Here is a 15160-nt window from a genome sequence, read left to right on the forward strand (position 1 = left end):
AGCACTAAATTTCATTAATTTCACAAAATAAACCCACAATTAAGTGCTTCTGTTAGAGAAATTGCCATCTCGTTCACCGATCAGCCTCAAACCCCAACCACACGCGCAGCGGGAGGAGCCGCCCCCACGTGCCAGACAGCCCCAGTCAGGTGTATCAACACTTTACCACCACTCTGCTTTCCTCACACTACAAACAGTTTCCCTTGCATTTCACTTGCCAAGCTCTTTCTTCTCCAAAGCAAGTGGGGTTCCTCACGGTGGCCAAGAGGAGGGGCAGGGTCTGGACGCACGGTCCCACCAGCTGTCAGCACAGGCACCCAGCTCACTGGTGACAAAGCAAGGTGGGACAGGTCTCTCTGAGGCACAGGGCACTGCAGACCACCACCACTGAAATGAAGGGTGAGAATTGACACTGGCACTCTGGATTTTATGGATGCTCTGGCTGCTCCAGCACTTAGCAAACACTTTGCCCCCAACTGCCTGCCATTCCAAACCCGTGTCATAACGTGCCTCAATCCCCAGCTCAGCACCATGCTAAGCACACCCCCAAGTGCCAGAGCAGCTGGGGCGGGGGGAGCCGCTATATGGGAGCGCACACGAGCTGGTCTGCAACCACCTCCTTGCTGCTTCTCCAGGGCGGGATCATCAGGCAGAACAGAAACCAACAGCAGCACTTCCTAGTAACAGCATTTGCCATTACCATCGGAGTATTTTATACTGCGATCACGTGGGCAGCAGGCAATTAGTCTAAATTCAATATTCTTACTGCTTTTGAGAAACCCCAGAGCTGACACAGACTGCGAGGATGCCCCAGCCCTGTGAGTGCTCCTAAGCAGGCACAGGGCTCTCGCAACAGCTCCCAGTGGCCTCTGACTTTGGGAACTCCGTGCTCCAGCTGAACACACCTGAATGAATTGATGTAGAGCATTAAAAAAAATATGCTGGACTTCAGAGTCCACAGGGAACTGTACTGAGCACTGCTCCTTTTCTATAGAGTTTTGCCATCTTGAGGGGACACTGTGATCTGGACCAACACCCCTTCCCTGCTCCAACTGTGCTGGTGACATAAACTGGTCCCACACACTTGCTCAACACTACAAATTTATAACACATTCAGCTACTTTAGTGAATAAGGAATGAACTGGAACATGCAGTGCAGAGTTACAATACACCGCACCACCCCAGGCAGCCTTAAAACAAGAAGGTTTTTAAAGTTTTCTGATATAAGAGTCAATTCTAAAAGGCAGTTAGAAACCTTAAAAGATAAAAAAAAAAGCAGTAGCAGTAGCCATGCTGCCGGGTCTGTAGCAGAGCAGGGCTTTGATGAACAAACGTGTGGCGACAGGAGCCGTGCGGTAACCAGCTGCCCAACACTCAGCTGCCGGCGGCCGAGGGGAACTGGAGAAGCAGGCAGCAGAGACCTATTGCTTTCACTTCCTCCCTGCCAGCATTTCAGAGCATCACAGCCAGCCCGAAGGCTCCAGACTCGCTCCCCCTTATCAGTCTGGGCTCCTCACGTCCCTCAGGCAATTCTCCAAACCTTCAAGATCTTCTCTACACTTTAGAGAAAAGACGGCAAATAACTCGTTGTCAAGCGAAAAGGAGAATGTCAGTGTCATGCGAGCAAAGCAAGAACGCCAGAGCACATCGAGATGTCAGTGAACACGCGACTCAGGCCCCCAGGCTGCAGACACAAAGAGTTTCTTCCTATGCTAAATAATGCTCAAATACAGAGTTTCATAATTGCATTATTTGAATACTCTCCCAAGCAGTACCTGAGCCTGGAATCTGCAAAATGTGGATGCTGGCTGACTCTAGAGAGCAGGGCAGTTCTGCCATGCCCCTCCAGACAAGCCCAAGCACACGGAGCAATTGCTGCTGGCTTTTTCTACCATGGAAGTTCTGGGCTTCTCCCAACAGATTGTAAATAGAGAATCCTGTTGGAATCAAAGCCCAAGATAGCATTTTACATTTCCAATGTTTAACTTTTTCTTCTTTCTCGCACCGTGTCATTAAGTGTTTACAAGGATGATTAATGACTGCGGCTGCCAACTGTTAACGAATGGCATCTCTGTTCAGAGCTGCAATCCAGTGCCTGGCAAGTGCTGTGCAGAGACAAGGTTACTCCAACATCCTTGAGCCCCAGCACCCCAGGAAGCCCCTGCTTCCTAGACAGAAAGCAGTGGGATGCATCTCCTGCAGACAATGCATCTTGCTGCCCAAAGTGACTAGCAGGTAATGAGGCCCCACCTTTGCCACCTCTGTCAGGGGACACGGGAGTTCAGCTGGGGCACCTGGAGGGTGGCTCTGTGCAGCCCTGCTTGGGGAGCCTAGCCCCACGCCATGGAAAGGAGCTAAGATCCAGTGCTTCCGAAATTCTTGCTCGAAGCGCACTGCCAGCATGCCGAGCCAGAAGCCTCTGCTCCATCCACTCACTGAAACCAAACTGGACCTGCATTTCACAAACCCTAAAATGGTTCATAGTGAACAACAACTAAATCCTTAGAGTGAGGAACTCTCTCACAAGCACAAAGCACTGCAGAACTTTCTGGCAACTAACTCATTTGTCTTAATGTGAGAAATTGTATGAAAGCCCCATCTCTATACTCTCCCAGAGCCGGAGAAATAAGCACAATGCACCTTTACAAGCATTTCAAAAATGTAAATCTGTAATTAAATTGCTAGGCTTAACTTAAGATTTTCTATCTCTGGTAAAAAAAAAAATTGAATTAGAAGGAACACTTCCTTCAGTAGGAAATATAAAACCGCTATAAACTTGATTTAAGACAAGATGACATCTTGGTATGGAAATGTATTTCCATCAAACACTGCAGTTGCAAATGCACGATCGGATGGAAAGCAAGCACCTCAATAACGTGTTTGAACCATTTTTAAGCGCTCCATTTCTCTTGCTACTCATCACGTGATTTTACTAAGTGTAAAGTCAACCACAACTCACCCAGCTCTCAGAGGACACAGTTTCTCCATCCCAACTACCCAATCCAGAGTAACATCTGACCGTTATTCCCAAGCTGCAGACACAAGTGCTCAGAAAAAGTTATTTGCAGTGTTCCCATGGTGATGCTCTACCCTGGCTGCTTCCTGACCTCTGCACCGGCAGCACCGAGGACTCGATGGAGTCCAGGCCCAGAGACTGCACATGCCCATCCGGCCACCCACCACCTCCACAGCTGGGAACATCTGTGTGCTGGGCTTCAGGGCCCTAAGAGACAGGCAAGAGCCGTGTTCAAGTTTCCATGATCCATGCCCATGCAAAGGAGCACAAAAGGAACACTTAAGGATTTTGGAAAGGAGTCAGGTCACAGCTGGGTTAGGGGGTTTGGCCCCCATCACCCCTGGGGAGGAATCCCATACCAATGCCTGCTACGCTCACATTCTGCAGCTCATGGTGAGACTCGACACCCGTGACTGCCCGACACACACCATTTGAGGGAGGACAGCATTGTCACACACGTTCAGATCTGTAAACTGTTTAGGCATTTCATTTCTTTTCCATCTTTTACTAAACCTCCCTGTCCAGGAGACACCTCACACACAGGACCAGGGATTCTGAAATCAGTACAAAAATTCTGGAAATACCACAATATAAAATACATCTTTTTCTTCTCTACTTTACAATTTGTGTCTTCACTAGCACAGGCAGAACACCTGTGTACGCAGATGAAAAAATTTATTCCCTTAGGAATGCCTCAGAAATGTAGTCCAACATTATTATTCAATTATACCCTAAGAAAAATTCAAGTTTTATAACAGTGCACAAAATTAAACTTTCAGATTGGGGGTGGGGAAGGCAATAAAATCTGGAAGCTCAGCTCCTTCCTCCCCCATAATTAACACAAATTTCCAAGACTTCATCTAGGCATAAGACTCTGGCTTTTTCTATTTTTTCCTCCCCTCTTAGCTAATGAGGCCAAAAAATCTCTGGCCACAAGAAAAGCTCTTTCATTTAAATCGTGCAACATGGATACTTTACCAGCCACACCACACAGGCTGGCAGAGTCAGCACAAGCTATAACCCATGGACAGACCCAGCTCCACATCCCCATGGCATAACAGCCACAGTGAGAGATTTGTGAAGAGGGGATACAAATGAGAGTGAGGAGCCTGATATTCAAAAAGACAAGGGCTGGGTCTGGTTTTAATGTTCCAGCTGATGACCTGTGTCCATTAGCAAACAATCCAACCAGAATTACAGCACCAGACAAACCCAGCCCAGCAATACACTGGTGAGCACTGGCAGAGCCGCTCACTCCCCGCTCCCCAGAACACTGACACAACCCTTAGGAGAACGGCCACACTCCCAAATTCTCCTCTGTTTTCAGCTGCATGATGAACTCTGCCACATCCTGTACCCACAGGAGGCTCCACACACCAACCCTGCCCAAAGCCACATGTGCAAGTGTGTGCACAAAGCACAAATACTGAAGTGACTAAACCCCACCCCAAGCAGCTCTTTCCAGTAAGAGGGAAGAGCATCCTTCTGTCACAAACCTGTGCAGAGCTTGCTTTCCCCAACTGTCTTTGTCCAAACATCATTGGTCAGAGCCACTGGAATTGCCACTGCTCCATGCCCTGTACCCACTCGTACAAACACTATCACAGAATAAACTGCAATCCACATTTTCTAAGATTTACATTTCAATTTAAATGACCCAAGACAAAAACATCTACACAAAAAAGCCAAGGCCAGCAACTCCCCCAAAGACCCGATTCATTCTATCACAGTACTGGGTATGTTAAAAATAGGTACCCGATTGTGACTTCCAGACACCAGAAGGAAGGGGGGTAAAGGCTCCAATTTTGAAAAATACACACAGGAACTGCTCTGTGATTGATTCTACGCTCAGCAAACACACACACACAAGTGAGCCGTGTTTGATCCTGCACTCAGCTGCCACTTGCAGGTGATAAACTCGTGAGCACAGGTTCTGTTAACAAGTTTAGATCTACAAATGAGGGAGCAGAGGAACAGGACCAGTCAGCTCCCAACAAGCAGATGCTAACTGGAGTTCTACAGTCATTTCTCCAAGTGGATTGCCTCTATTATTAAGTGATTCCCACAAATATGGCAAAGCTACACTAAGACAGAGCTACTAAAAACTAAAACTACACATTGTGCATATTGCTATGGGACTTCCAGCATTCCCAAAGAATTTTAAATACTTCTTTTTTATTTAAATGACCCCAACCTTAACACATTAACAGGTGACCTGTGAACCAGCATACTCAGGGTAACTGGATTCCAGTAAAAAACACCCAGTTCTGTGTTTCTCTTGTTCTTAACAAGATTACTCAGACAGAGGTAAGCTGGTTTATCTCCCAGGACCCTGTGTGTCAGGAAAGAACATACACCACTTTTTTGTTCGGAAGTCTTCATGCACAGGAAGGTAACACTTTATTCAGCACAGTACAAACACACCTATCTAATTTTAAACCATTTTGAAACGGGTCATTAAGGTGATATAAGATTTGACTCTGAGACAAGTCACACACACATGAGCAATAGACTCCTACTGTACTAGCAGTCAATTTACACATTTGCCTTCAACTCCCACTTAAAGCTCACTTTCAGCATGTACTAGGACTTATTATTTATGGAACAGGTTCCAGAGCCAGAGAATTCATATCCTGCAACTTGCATGGCATGCTCTCACAAAACAGTCCATAAGCATTAAGTAAGTTGATACATTTAAGAATAAATAAGACATTTAACTACCTCGTTAGTGTTCCAGCGGTGCCTCTCTTTCGGTAAACTTGAACATTTTGGTAGACATTCAAGCAGCTTCTTCGGTAAAAAGATTTTTACATGACTGCCATTGCTGTTCCCATGATCATCTAGAAAGAAGAGGAGACACATGATGTACACACAGGAGAATGGGTGGTTGCAATCAGGAGACTCAAGTGACGACAAGACTTGGGAAACCCCCCAGTCCCCCTGTCCAAAAAGAGCAATTTGCCATGGCAGTAAGACAAATAACAGCTTTCTGCTGAAACTACAAGTTTATTTCAGAAATACAAATACAGTTTAATTCTTTCTGGTTGCAAAGTTTTAAAAGAGCTTTGATGGATTTGGGCACAAGCAGCCTGTGTGCGCTTACCTGTGCCTATTTTAGCTCATTATTTCCCTCAGTGGCAAATTTTACAAGCAATAGCAACGAAACACTGTAGAAGCTGTGACCACAGCGGCCCAACCTGCCAGGGAAGTCATAAATGAAGTTCACACTTGACAGGATTTGCAAGTAAATAAGCACAGAGCCCCAGCACCTGCTATAATTTTGTCAAGCTGCAGCAGAAATGCAACTCAAGGTCTATTAGTTCATTTAAAACTAAAACACACCACACATGATCAATCCCAGGTTACTTCTACTTCTGTTAGCTAAAAAGTGAATGTAGTTCCTCAACATGAGAGTGAGGAAGAGGGATGGAAGTTTTCCTACCTCACCATGCCCAAGGGTCTCAAAAGGAGAAATACTAAATAATACACAACTATTCTTTTTTATTGCTAAATATGTAGAAGGTGCATCAATTCCCCTTCAAAGATTGGAGTCCCAAAAAGCCCTGCAATCCTACACCAGCCTGCAGCAGTCCCAGCAGCAGCACCTTGAAGATGTCTCTCTATCACCCTCTAACACCACCAAAAGAATCAGAGCATCCATGAAATGCACGTGTTTATCAAGTAAATCAGTCCCCACAGGAAAGGGAAATGGAGCAGCAGGGTAAGAGAGACCAGCCACAATGCAGAACTTTACCAGTTCTCCCTCCAAACACACCATATCTCTGTTGTCTTCTACCAGCCTCGTGTCCCATGACAGATCCTGGGCAGTGCTACACAAGCAGTACAGTTACTCACTGGCATTTTACCCTACAAAATTAATTTATAGTAATTTCCCACTTGGAAATGTACAGAAAAAGGGTATTAACTTTACACATCTAATCATTTTATGTCATAAAACACATGCCAGCACTATGATAAAACTCCTCTGCAATTCTGTACGACACAGACATTCCCCGTGACCTGCAGTGAACCCAACAGAGCCTGGCCCACGATCATTCTTAGAAATGACTTAGGAATTACAGAGACTTCACACCAGCAGTCAGACATCCCCGGTATTCTTAAAGCTTGATTAGACTCTTGGATGTGTCAAGTTCAACAATATACATGCTGTTAAATCAACTGCTCGTGCAAGCCCAGCAGATGAGTTTACAAGATAAGCAGCGATGTGTATGATAAACGTGAGCTGCTCTGTAATTTACAAGTCCTGCACGCTCCCTGAGTTATTGGGAACTTTACTGTGCGCCTGTGTCGGACTAAATCAACAGGGCTGCCACTTCCCAACTTCTTCCTGGGCAAGGAGCAGATGGGTAGATCGATCTCTGCTGGACTGCTAAAGAAATCAGGGAGAGGGTGCTCTCCATTACGCCATTCCAGGATTTCTATTTGGTTATTGAGTTATTTTAGACCATTACTCTACAAGGCTTTTTGGCCACATCCTTTCCCCAGCCAGTGTTCTGCACGTGTGACTGTCACTGCTATTTCCCTGCACTCAGGCCACTCAAAGCCTCACAGACACCCAAGTTGTGATAACCTGGGGTTATCCACAAAGACACAACTTGCCTGCAGCAAAGACCAGAGCCGGGCAAGGCCTGCCATGCCAGCAGCCCCCAGCCACTTCCAGGTCCACCAGCCAATGCAGACAATACTCACTTCACACTCCCTGCATTCATTTTACACCATTTCCATTTCTCATTCAAAACACTGCATTGCTCTACATTCAATTCATTAAGGCACAGAATATTTTACAGCACACATTATTGCTTTTATCAGCCAAACTACATCCCAGTTACATCTCATCAGCTTATTTTCCATGGGCACATTTTAATTGACATTAATTGTATTACTTCCCCTTACCTCCGTATCAGTCAGGCCCTCTATCATTCATTCCATTATTTTGCAGGGCTGGCAGACCTCTAATTATTCAGCTCGTTTTATTAACTTTCTTCCATTGTCATCAATTATCAGTATTATTAATCCAGAAAGTGCCTATGGATAACAGAGCCCTTTAAAATGTTTTGGTAGAAGTTGTCAGAACTTGCTGACACTAAACCTTCCAATTCCTGTTGTTAGTATCTCCCACCTTCTGTTATAACAGCAATGGAAGGTCATTCTTACCATCCTGTAACACAACTACATCTCACGGATGCCCCCCTTTTCTGCATTTAGCAATGGCATTTCTTCACTCCAAAAAATCCCCAATGTGGAAAACAACTGCTCCTGCCTGGATCCAACAGGCTTTTCATTATGGACTCCTCAAGCCGTGTGGTCAGAACAACACACAACCACCACGATACGGGATGCAAATCCTAAATCCAGTGACCTCTAAACCAGGTTTGACCTTGGAAAAGGATTAAATCAGCCAACCAGCTATGAGGGTGAAGAACCCATAGCCCCAAATGATGCACACACACTTGCCTTCAAACTTGCTTCTCAGCCCTCTGGAATCACTCACAATGTATTCCCACAGGGAGGAAAGTCCAGGGAAGCTGGGAACAGGAGAGGAGGATTGCTCACCCAGTGGCACTGAGGGTACTGGTGGAACAAGAGTTCCCATTCTTCCAAACGAACCACCATTTTCCTGCTCCTGTTCCTCACAAATAACACCATGACATCTTTAGGGAGGTGGAGGAAACCCCCCCCCTTGGCTCGAATAAAATCTGCCATTGCTTGTGCAGCTGACGAGCCCATCCACCACCACGGGGGCTCCTGGTGAAGGCAGAGGAACAAGAGTCCACATTGCTCTGCAGCCCCGCTCACCCGACGGCACAGCCAGAGCAGCCAGCAGGCAAATTCCTCCATTTATCGCCAACTAAAATTTCCTCGGTAGCTAAAAACAGGAGCTGCAACCTCCCAGCACTGATTTGGTTTTACTGTGCAAATCCAGATTTTTACTTGAACTTTCTCCTTGTTTATTTTTGCCACGGGTGCGACTAACACCACCGAGATCTGCAAATCCATCCAGTGTCAATAAAAAGTGTCTGTGCAAGCAGAGCCACACTGGCACGGGGAGGATTTGTCAGTAAAGCTCTATCGACACGGGGGTTTTTAGTGCAGAGCTGGCCACAGCTCAAAAATGTTTCCCAAGGCAGGCACAGCCACAGCTGAGAACTCGAGTAAGGAAGCTACAGACTAAAATATAGCAGCCTACAATGTGTCCTGTTATAATTCAGGATGAAAATGCAAAATTTAAGTTCCATTAGCAATCTTCAAAATTACTTATTAGCAAACCAGAAACTCATGTAGAATTTAAAAAGTGTAAGTATTATAAAGTTCATGGAAAGTTCCATATTAATTATACCACATAAACCCTTCGTCATTTTATGGGTTTCTTCATGCTCCTTGCACTTTATCCTCCCAAGGGATGCACCATGGGCCATAAAACTTTAAAGTGCACAACAGCAAATCACAGAGAGTCTGTGCTCTACCCCCACTCTCCAAACAACCCCCTACCCCCTTTTTTTTTTCTTTAACTGGTTCTTAAATCTTTGGTGATCCAGGAGGTGAATTTAGACCTGCAGCCCCATTAACTACCACAGTTTGTCTATATAACATGTAATTGGAGAATACAGAAATGGCCAAAAGGGTGTTGATCAGCTACTGATCTGTAGACAAGTCTATACTGGAAATAAATATCACAAGTAAGCTATAAACTCACAAACACAAGTTTTATAAGCCCATTATTATGAAATAATAACTTAGGACTGGCCATCTCCTTAACTACCTCAAGAGAGGGAAGAGGTGTTTAAACATTACAAATGGGCACTTTAGTACAAAACAAACGACTAAAATCCCAATGTCATCCTTATCTGGGAATGGGGCAAGCATCCAGCTGATCCCACCACCACTGACCACCCACTGAGGCGTCAGAGCCGCGGCCCTACAGCGTGTAAGTGGCACCACAAAAACACAATACACAGAGGCCACCATAGTCACCGGGTCACTTGCTGACCTCCAGACACAGATAAATCCAACAAACTCCTTCTGGAAGAAATAAATGCAAAGAAAGACTCCAGATCCAAACAACTGCAGGACTGCCATGCTATTTCTCACAGTTAAACTTCAATCCTGGCATCTTCCATCCATAAACAAGCAGCAATAGAAGCAAACCCAACAGCTCTTGGTCTGTTTGCTAGAAATATTTGTATGATTACAATTGTAAATCTCTTGGCAACAAAAGCAGATTTCTAAATATCAATCAAGGGTGGCTAAGAGAAGATAACCAGGTTCAGCTCTGCAGTGCTGCTGTCTCAGCACGGCTCCGCTGGATGCCAGCATTTGGTCAGACACTGGCCGAGCAAAGGCATTCCCAGTCCTCCAGCATGGGATGCAACCCGGGGCTGAGAGGAGGCTGCAAAGTAAGCCTAAGCAGCTCAGGCAAAGGTAAAAACAACAAGAGCAAGAGGCCAACACAAACCAGCATGTGTATGGCCATGACTGCTGCCTACATGGAATAAGCAAGGAAGGAAAAAACCCAAAAAGGATGAGGAAGGAATCACAGGAATGGTGGCAGTATGAAAGATGAGCAACAGAACAATTTTCCTCTAGAAGTTACTGAATCTAGCTTCAGTGTCTTGGAATATTTGTGATAAATACTTTGTTGCTATGACAAGCTCTAAAAACAATTCTAAGACCATAAGAAACACAAATATAGCTGAAGCTGCTGCTGTGCATCAGTGGCCCAGTTCTTCCTACCAGTAACGTGCTACTCTCAAGTCCCTTTGTCCTTTTCACATAGCAGAAAGTTTCTTGACATTTTGTAACTAAATTCAGTGTGAACACCAGTTAGGTAAAACTGCAAATAGTGCATTTTGGGGAAGAGTTGAGAGCCAAATTTTCCCTAATGAAGGCCCGCACACTGGCTGAGGGCTAGGTGACACGAGCTGTTTATTTCTTGTGCCATATGCTTATCGACCTGCACAACACTTGGAGTCTACTTTCTCCCACCAGCAAAACAAGCTCCTCTTTCCCACCTTGGTGGCTTCCAAGCACTTGCTAATGGAGTAAGAGAATTCCTTTACAGTCAGAAGGTGCACGAAAGTACCTCTCTCAAAGCAAACTTTGGGAGTGTTCAAACAGTACAGTCACTTCAGCCTCTCCTTGCAGCTCCTCATGTTCATGCCTGACTTCCACTGCTTGGCTGCTAAATCTGAGAAGTGCACCAGAACGATGAAACCATTCCTTACCATCATCAACAACTCTTTGGTTGAGACATGTCATCAATTCCTTCATCCCTTGGTTTTCACTAAAATTACATCATCAACTTCAATAGCAATGGAGCCAAGGAGTGGTGGTGGATATTATTAGCCAGGTTTAGCAAATAAACTATCTCTTTATTCAGCTTCCAATACTACAGATGTTCTCAACACTAAAACACATTTCCCAGAAGTCCCAAGGTAGTGGCTAAGGCCAGGGCAGTCACTTACTCTGACCCTACGTGCTGGCAGCCACCAGTCACAGATATTTTCAGTTCTTTCTTTTTACACCACAAACAGTTTGAGTTTGGAAACCTACCTGGAGAGCCGACTGGAAAAACCCAGTCCCCTGAACCAAAGCGTGCGATGTGAGCAGAAGGACGGCGAGCGCTCCATGTCCAGTGAGAGTAGTTTGCTCTCGTGGTCAGTGCCATGACTGCTCCTCAGCACAGAGTGGCCCTTCAGCATTGCCCTGGGAATAGGGTGGGTGCTGTACTCCAAAGAACTGGAGCTAAGACAGGCACCAGTAGCCACAGGCAAACCTGCCTTTCCAAACCCACGGGGTTTAACACGGCACAAACACAACACAGCGCTGCCAGGAGCCACGGAAGGTGAAAACAAGAGACTAAGTGAGGGGAGAAAACTACAAAGCGAAAACTCAGCAAGGTGTGGAAGAGGAAGCCAGGGAACACCGAAGCTGCAGGAAGCTGCTGGAAGCACTGCATTTCAATTAACCAGGCCAGTATTCCACAAGCACTCCACCCAGCCTTGTTTCACTCCCTGGCAATATTTGGGTTTGTTGGTTGGGGTATTTTTTTCTTTCAGATATAGGTGGCTTATTGAAGCAGAGACAGAGGGACACTGAAAAAGAAAGGTCACATTCCAGCCTCCTCTTTCTGAAGGCTGTCCGGACAGAGGGAGGATAGCTATGGGCCCTTCCTCCAACAACATCCACCTTTGTAAGGAGGTCTTTATAAGAGCTATTTAAGACCACTAGTAATGTAAAGTCAGCACTGAATCTTTAAATACTAAATTTAAAGGTATCTGTTTTAGCCATACTTGTACATCATTGTTTCACAACATCATTTTCTGATACAGAAAATGGAATCTGAGTTAATACATCTCCAGGAAGGTTTCCTACATATGTAGCTTTAAAACTGACACAAATAAACCAAAAAACCTTTAAGCCAAAGTACTTGTGAAAATCATTAACAAGAAGAGATGCAGAATTAAATTTAAAATCCAGAGCTTTAAACAAGTCCTAAGCCTTACATCGGGAATAACACGAATGTAATACCAAAAGTACGCAAAAAACTGACCTCACAAACATATAGTTCCTACTGTTCGGAAAAAAAGAATGAAGCCCACTCCCTGAACCTGTCCTGCTGGCTGACAGTCCACAGAGAGGGTCTAGAAACTTCACCAGGAGACAATTTGCTTTCGATTCTGACAACAGAAATGTTGGTAAAATCCCAATGCTGAGATTCAGCAAAAATTCTGGGACAAGGAGTGGACTGAGCCGAGCGTCAAATGCTGCCTCCTCCCCGCAACAGTCCAATCCTGCAGCACACAACCCCGACCATCAGCACAGTGTAAGTTCGGGTTTGTTTAAGTAATAAAACCTTAGGCAACACTTCCGTAGAGGGAAGTAAATATTTGCTGTTTAACAACCAAATCGGGAATGCTTTGTTTTCAAAAGGCTGCTGTTCCCCAAACTTGCCCTCTTCGGTGAGCCCATGCCACTGGCACCCTCAGCTCAGGAGCTGCAGGGAGAAACACCACCTCCTCCTGCTATCCCACCTATGACCCTGCCTCAAAGAACAGACAGAAAATTCAACTGCACGTAACCGAAGTCAGCGCACAGCAAAATTCTGGGCCCCTGCGCCAGCCACACGCCAAACACACAGGCACTACTCTCTGCAAAGCTCTCGGTTAGAGGTACCTGGCTGTGAGAACACAGAATTAAAAAGGCTGTCCATGTACATTCTTTCCCTTTTGAACATTAAATTAGAAAAAGGAAGTTTTTCAAAAGACACCCCCCTTAGCACCCCCTGACCAAGTTCAGAGCTGTCACAGATGCCAAGATGGCACCGCCGAGGGTCAGTCCTCCCGACTCAGCTCAGATACACAGAACACAGCAGAAACTACAAAACCCACAAACCCTCTGCTGCAGGATGGCAAGAGCCGCTCGGTCACCGAACCAGCCTCATCCTGCCCGAGGAAACCAGGAAAGAGGGAACTCACCCGAGTTCTCCAAGCCGTGGAACTCTCTCCTGCAGGCAGGGGACAGTGGCGCCAGCCTCATTCCAAACCTCACCTCCCGCCGGGGATCTCCCGCTGCTCGCGGGGTACAAGAAGCCCCGACGGCAGCTCGGCAGGGCGCTCCAAGGCCAGGCAGGTCTGCAGAGCCGTGTGCTGCTGCTCAGAGGCTCGTCGCTGCTGCACCGCGCTGGGGGGATGGAGCAGGCGGCTCCCCAATGAAAGCAGCGCTCGGCCCGCGAGCTGCCATTTACATCCGCTTTTAACTCATTGAAGTAACAAAAATCTAAAGTAACTTGTGCTCTCTCCTTCAGCACCTGCACTACTGGTGGAACACTCTGCTTGAATCATGCCTTAAAAGCATTCCCATTTAAGTTTCTAACAGGTGGAGTTTAGGTTTACGGAATGAATGGTTTATATCTCGTCTCCTTGAAAATCCACCGCAAAAGTAGGTCAGCGGGGGAGCAGCTCTGTGACTTCGTACGAGAACACTCCGGGCGCCGGTGCTGAGCCGGGGTTGCTCCGCTCCCACCTCCGCGACGCTGCCGTGCTCTGCACGGGCACAGAGCAGAGACAGCGCCGGCCCAGCAGCGGAGACGCCGGACGGCAGCGCCGGGCACAGCGGGCGCCTCGCTGGCAGCTCCTGCACAGCCCTACCCGACACAGCAGACACGCCGCCGACCCATCTCCTCAGCAAAGACACACCTCAGCCGCCCCCTGAAGCCAGTTACCAAGACCAAACATGACAAAAGTTGCAGTAAATAACAAGCGGAAAGGACAAATTACCCTCCCAGTCAGGGAGCACTGACCTGCCTGGTCCGTAGAGCCGCAGCCTCACAGGGCTGCGCACACTGAAACCTGTGCTTTACACAGGAAAAATCCATCGAACGTTGGCACAGGAAGCCCGAAAAGTGAATCGAACCCAACTGTGCTTTGGTGAGAATACTGTCACCCTCAAGAGAACCAAAACGTCACAATCTGAGCTAGGAAGTCCAGGTGAACGCTCGCTCTCTCCTCGCTTAAACCCCTGTTAGGCAGGTGGCATTTCACTACTTCAGTGCAGTTAATCGTGTGCTTCAACGCAAGTGAGAAAAGAATGAAGACCGACGTTTTCCAGACCAAAGGAAAGATCGAACTAATGGATCTGGAAGCATCAAAGAGATCAGTAAAAGATGAAGCCAACGACACTCAAAATCATGTCTACTACTTAAATATTAGATTTTTGCAGAGCCTCTGGATTTCACGGCGCTGGACACGGCGCAAGCAAAACTCAAACCTATGCCCAAGGGGGCTGTACAGCCACCAAGTCACAAGAAACAACCCACTAAAAATATATTCCCAAAGCAATCTGAGAAAAAAATCCAGACAAAAGGTGGGATAAGAACCCTTGTATTCTATGAAGGAGTTTCCCAGTAAAGAATGCAAATGGGTTCCAGGAGAGGACGTACATCTGCTGTGGCGGATAAGGAAAAAAAAAAATCCCTATTACTTAACTAAACACCATTCCTTGAGGTGCCCAGCTACGACCAGCGCAATCCCTGGGGTGTTGGCACGCTCAACCGGATTTAGGCAGGGGATATGAACTGCCCTCCGCCCTCTCCTCCCACCCCTGTAAGATGGAGGCGCCGATACG

General features: G+C 46.5%; 1 protein-coding gene across 7 annotated transcripts in view; it reads right to left on the reverse strand.

Annotated features, from left to right (window-relative positions):
* The window catches only part of CAMTA1 (calmodulin binding transcription activator 1), a 232511-nt gene that overhangs the window by 206304 nt on the left and 11047 nt on the right, over positions 1-15160 (reverse strand). For 6 of the 7 annotated variants that reach the window (XM_017735061.1, XM_017735064.1, XM_017735065.1 and 3 more), the window contains exons 2-3: positions 11588-11740; positions 5738-5856 (exon numbers count right to left, since the gene is read on the reverse strand). In XM_017735061.1, coding sequence (XP_017590550.1) covers positions 5738-5856; positions 11588-11702 — 234 coding nt within the window. In that variant the 5' untranslated portion in view covers positions 11703-11740. The remainder of the gene's footprint in view (positions 1-5737; positions 5857-11587; positions 11741-15160) is intronic. The other variant, XM_017735059.1, reaches the window with a different exon arrangement.

This window comes from Corvus brachyrhynchos, unplaced genomic scaffold (assembly GCF_000691975.1).
Source record: "Corvus brachyrhynchos isolate BGI_N302 unplaced genomic scaffold, ASM69197v1 scaffold395, whole genome shotgun sequence".
NCBI lineage: Eukaryota > Metazoa > Chordata > Aves > Passeriformes > Corvidae > Corvus > Corvus brachyrhynchos.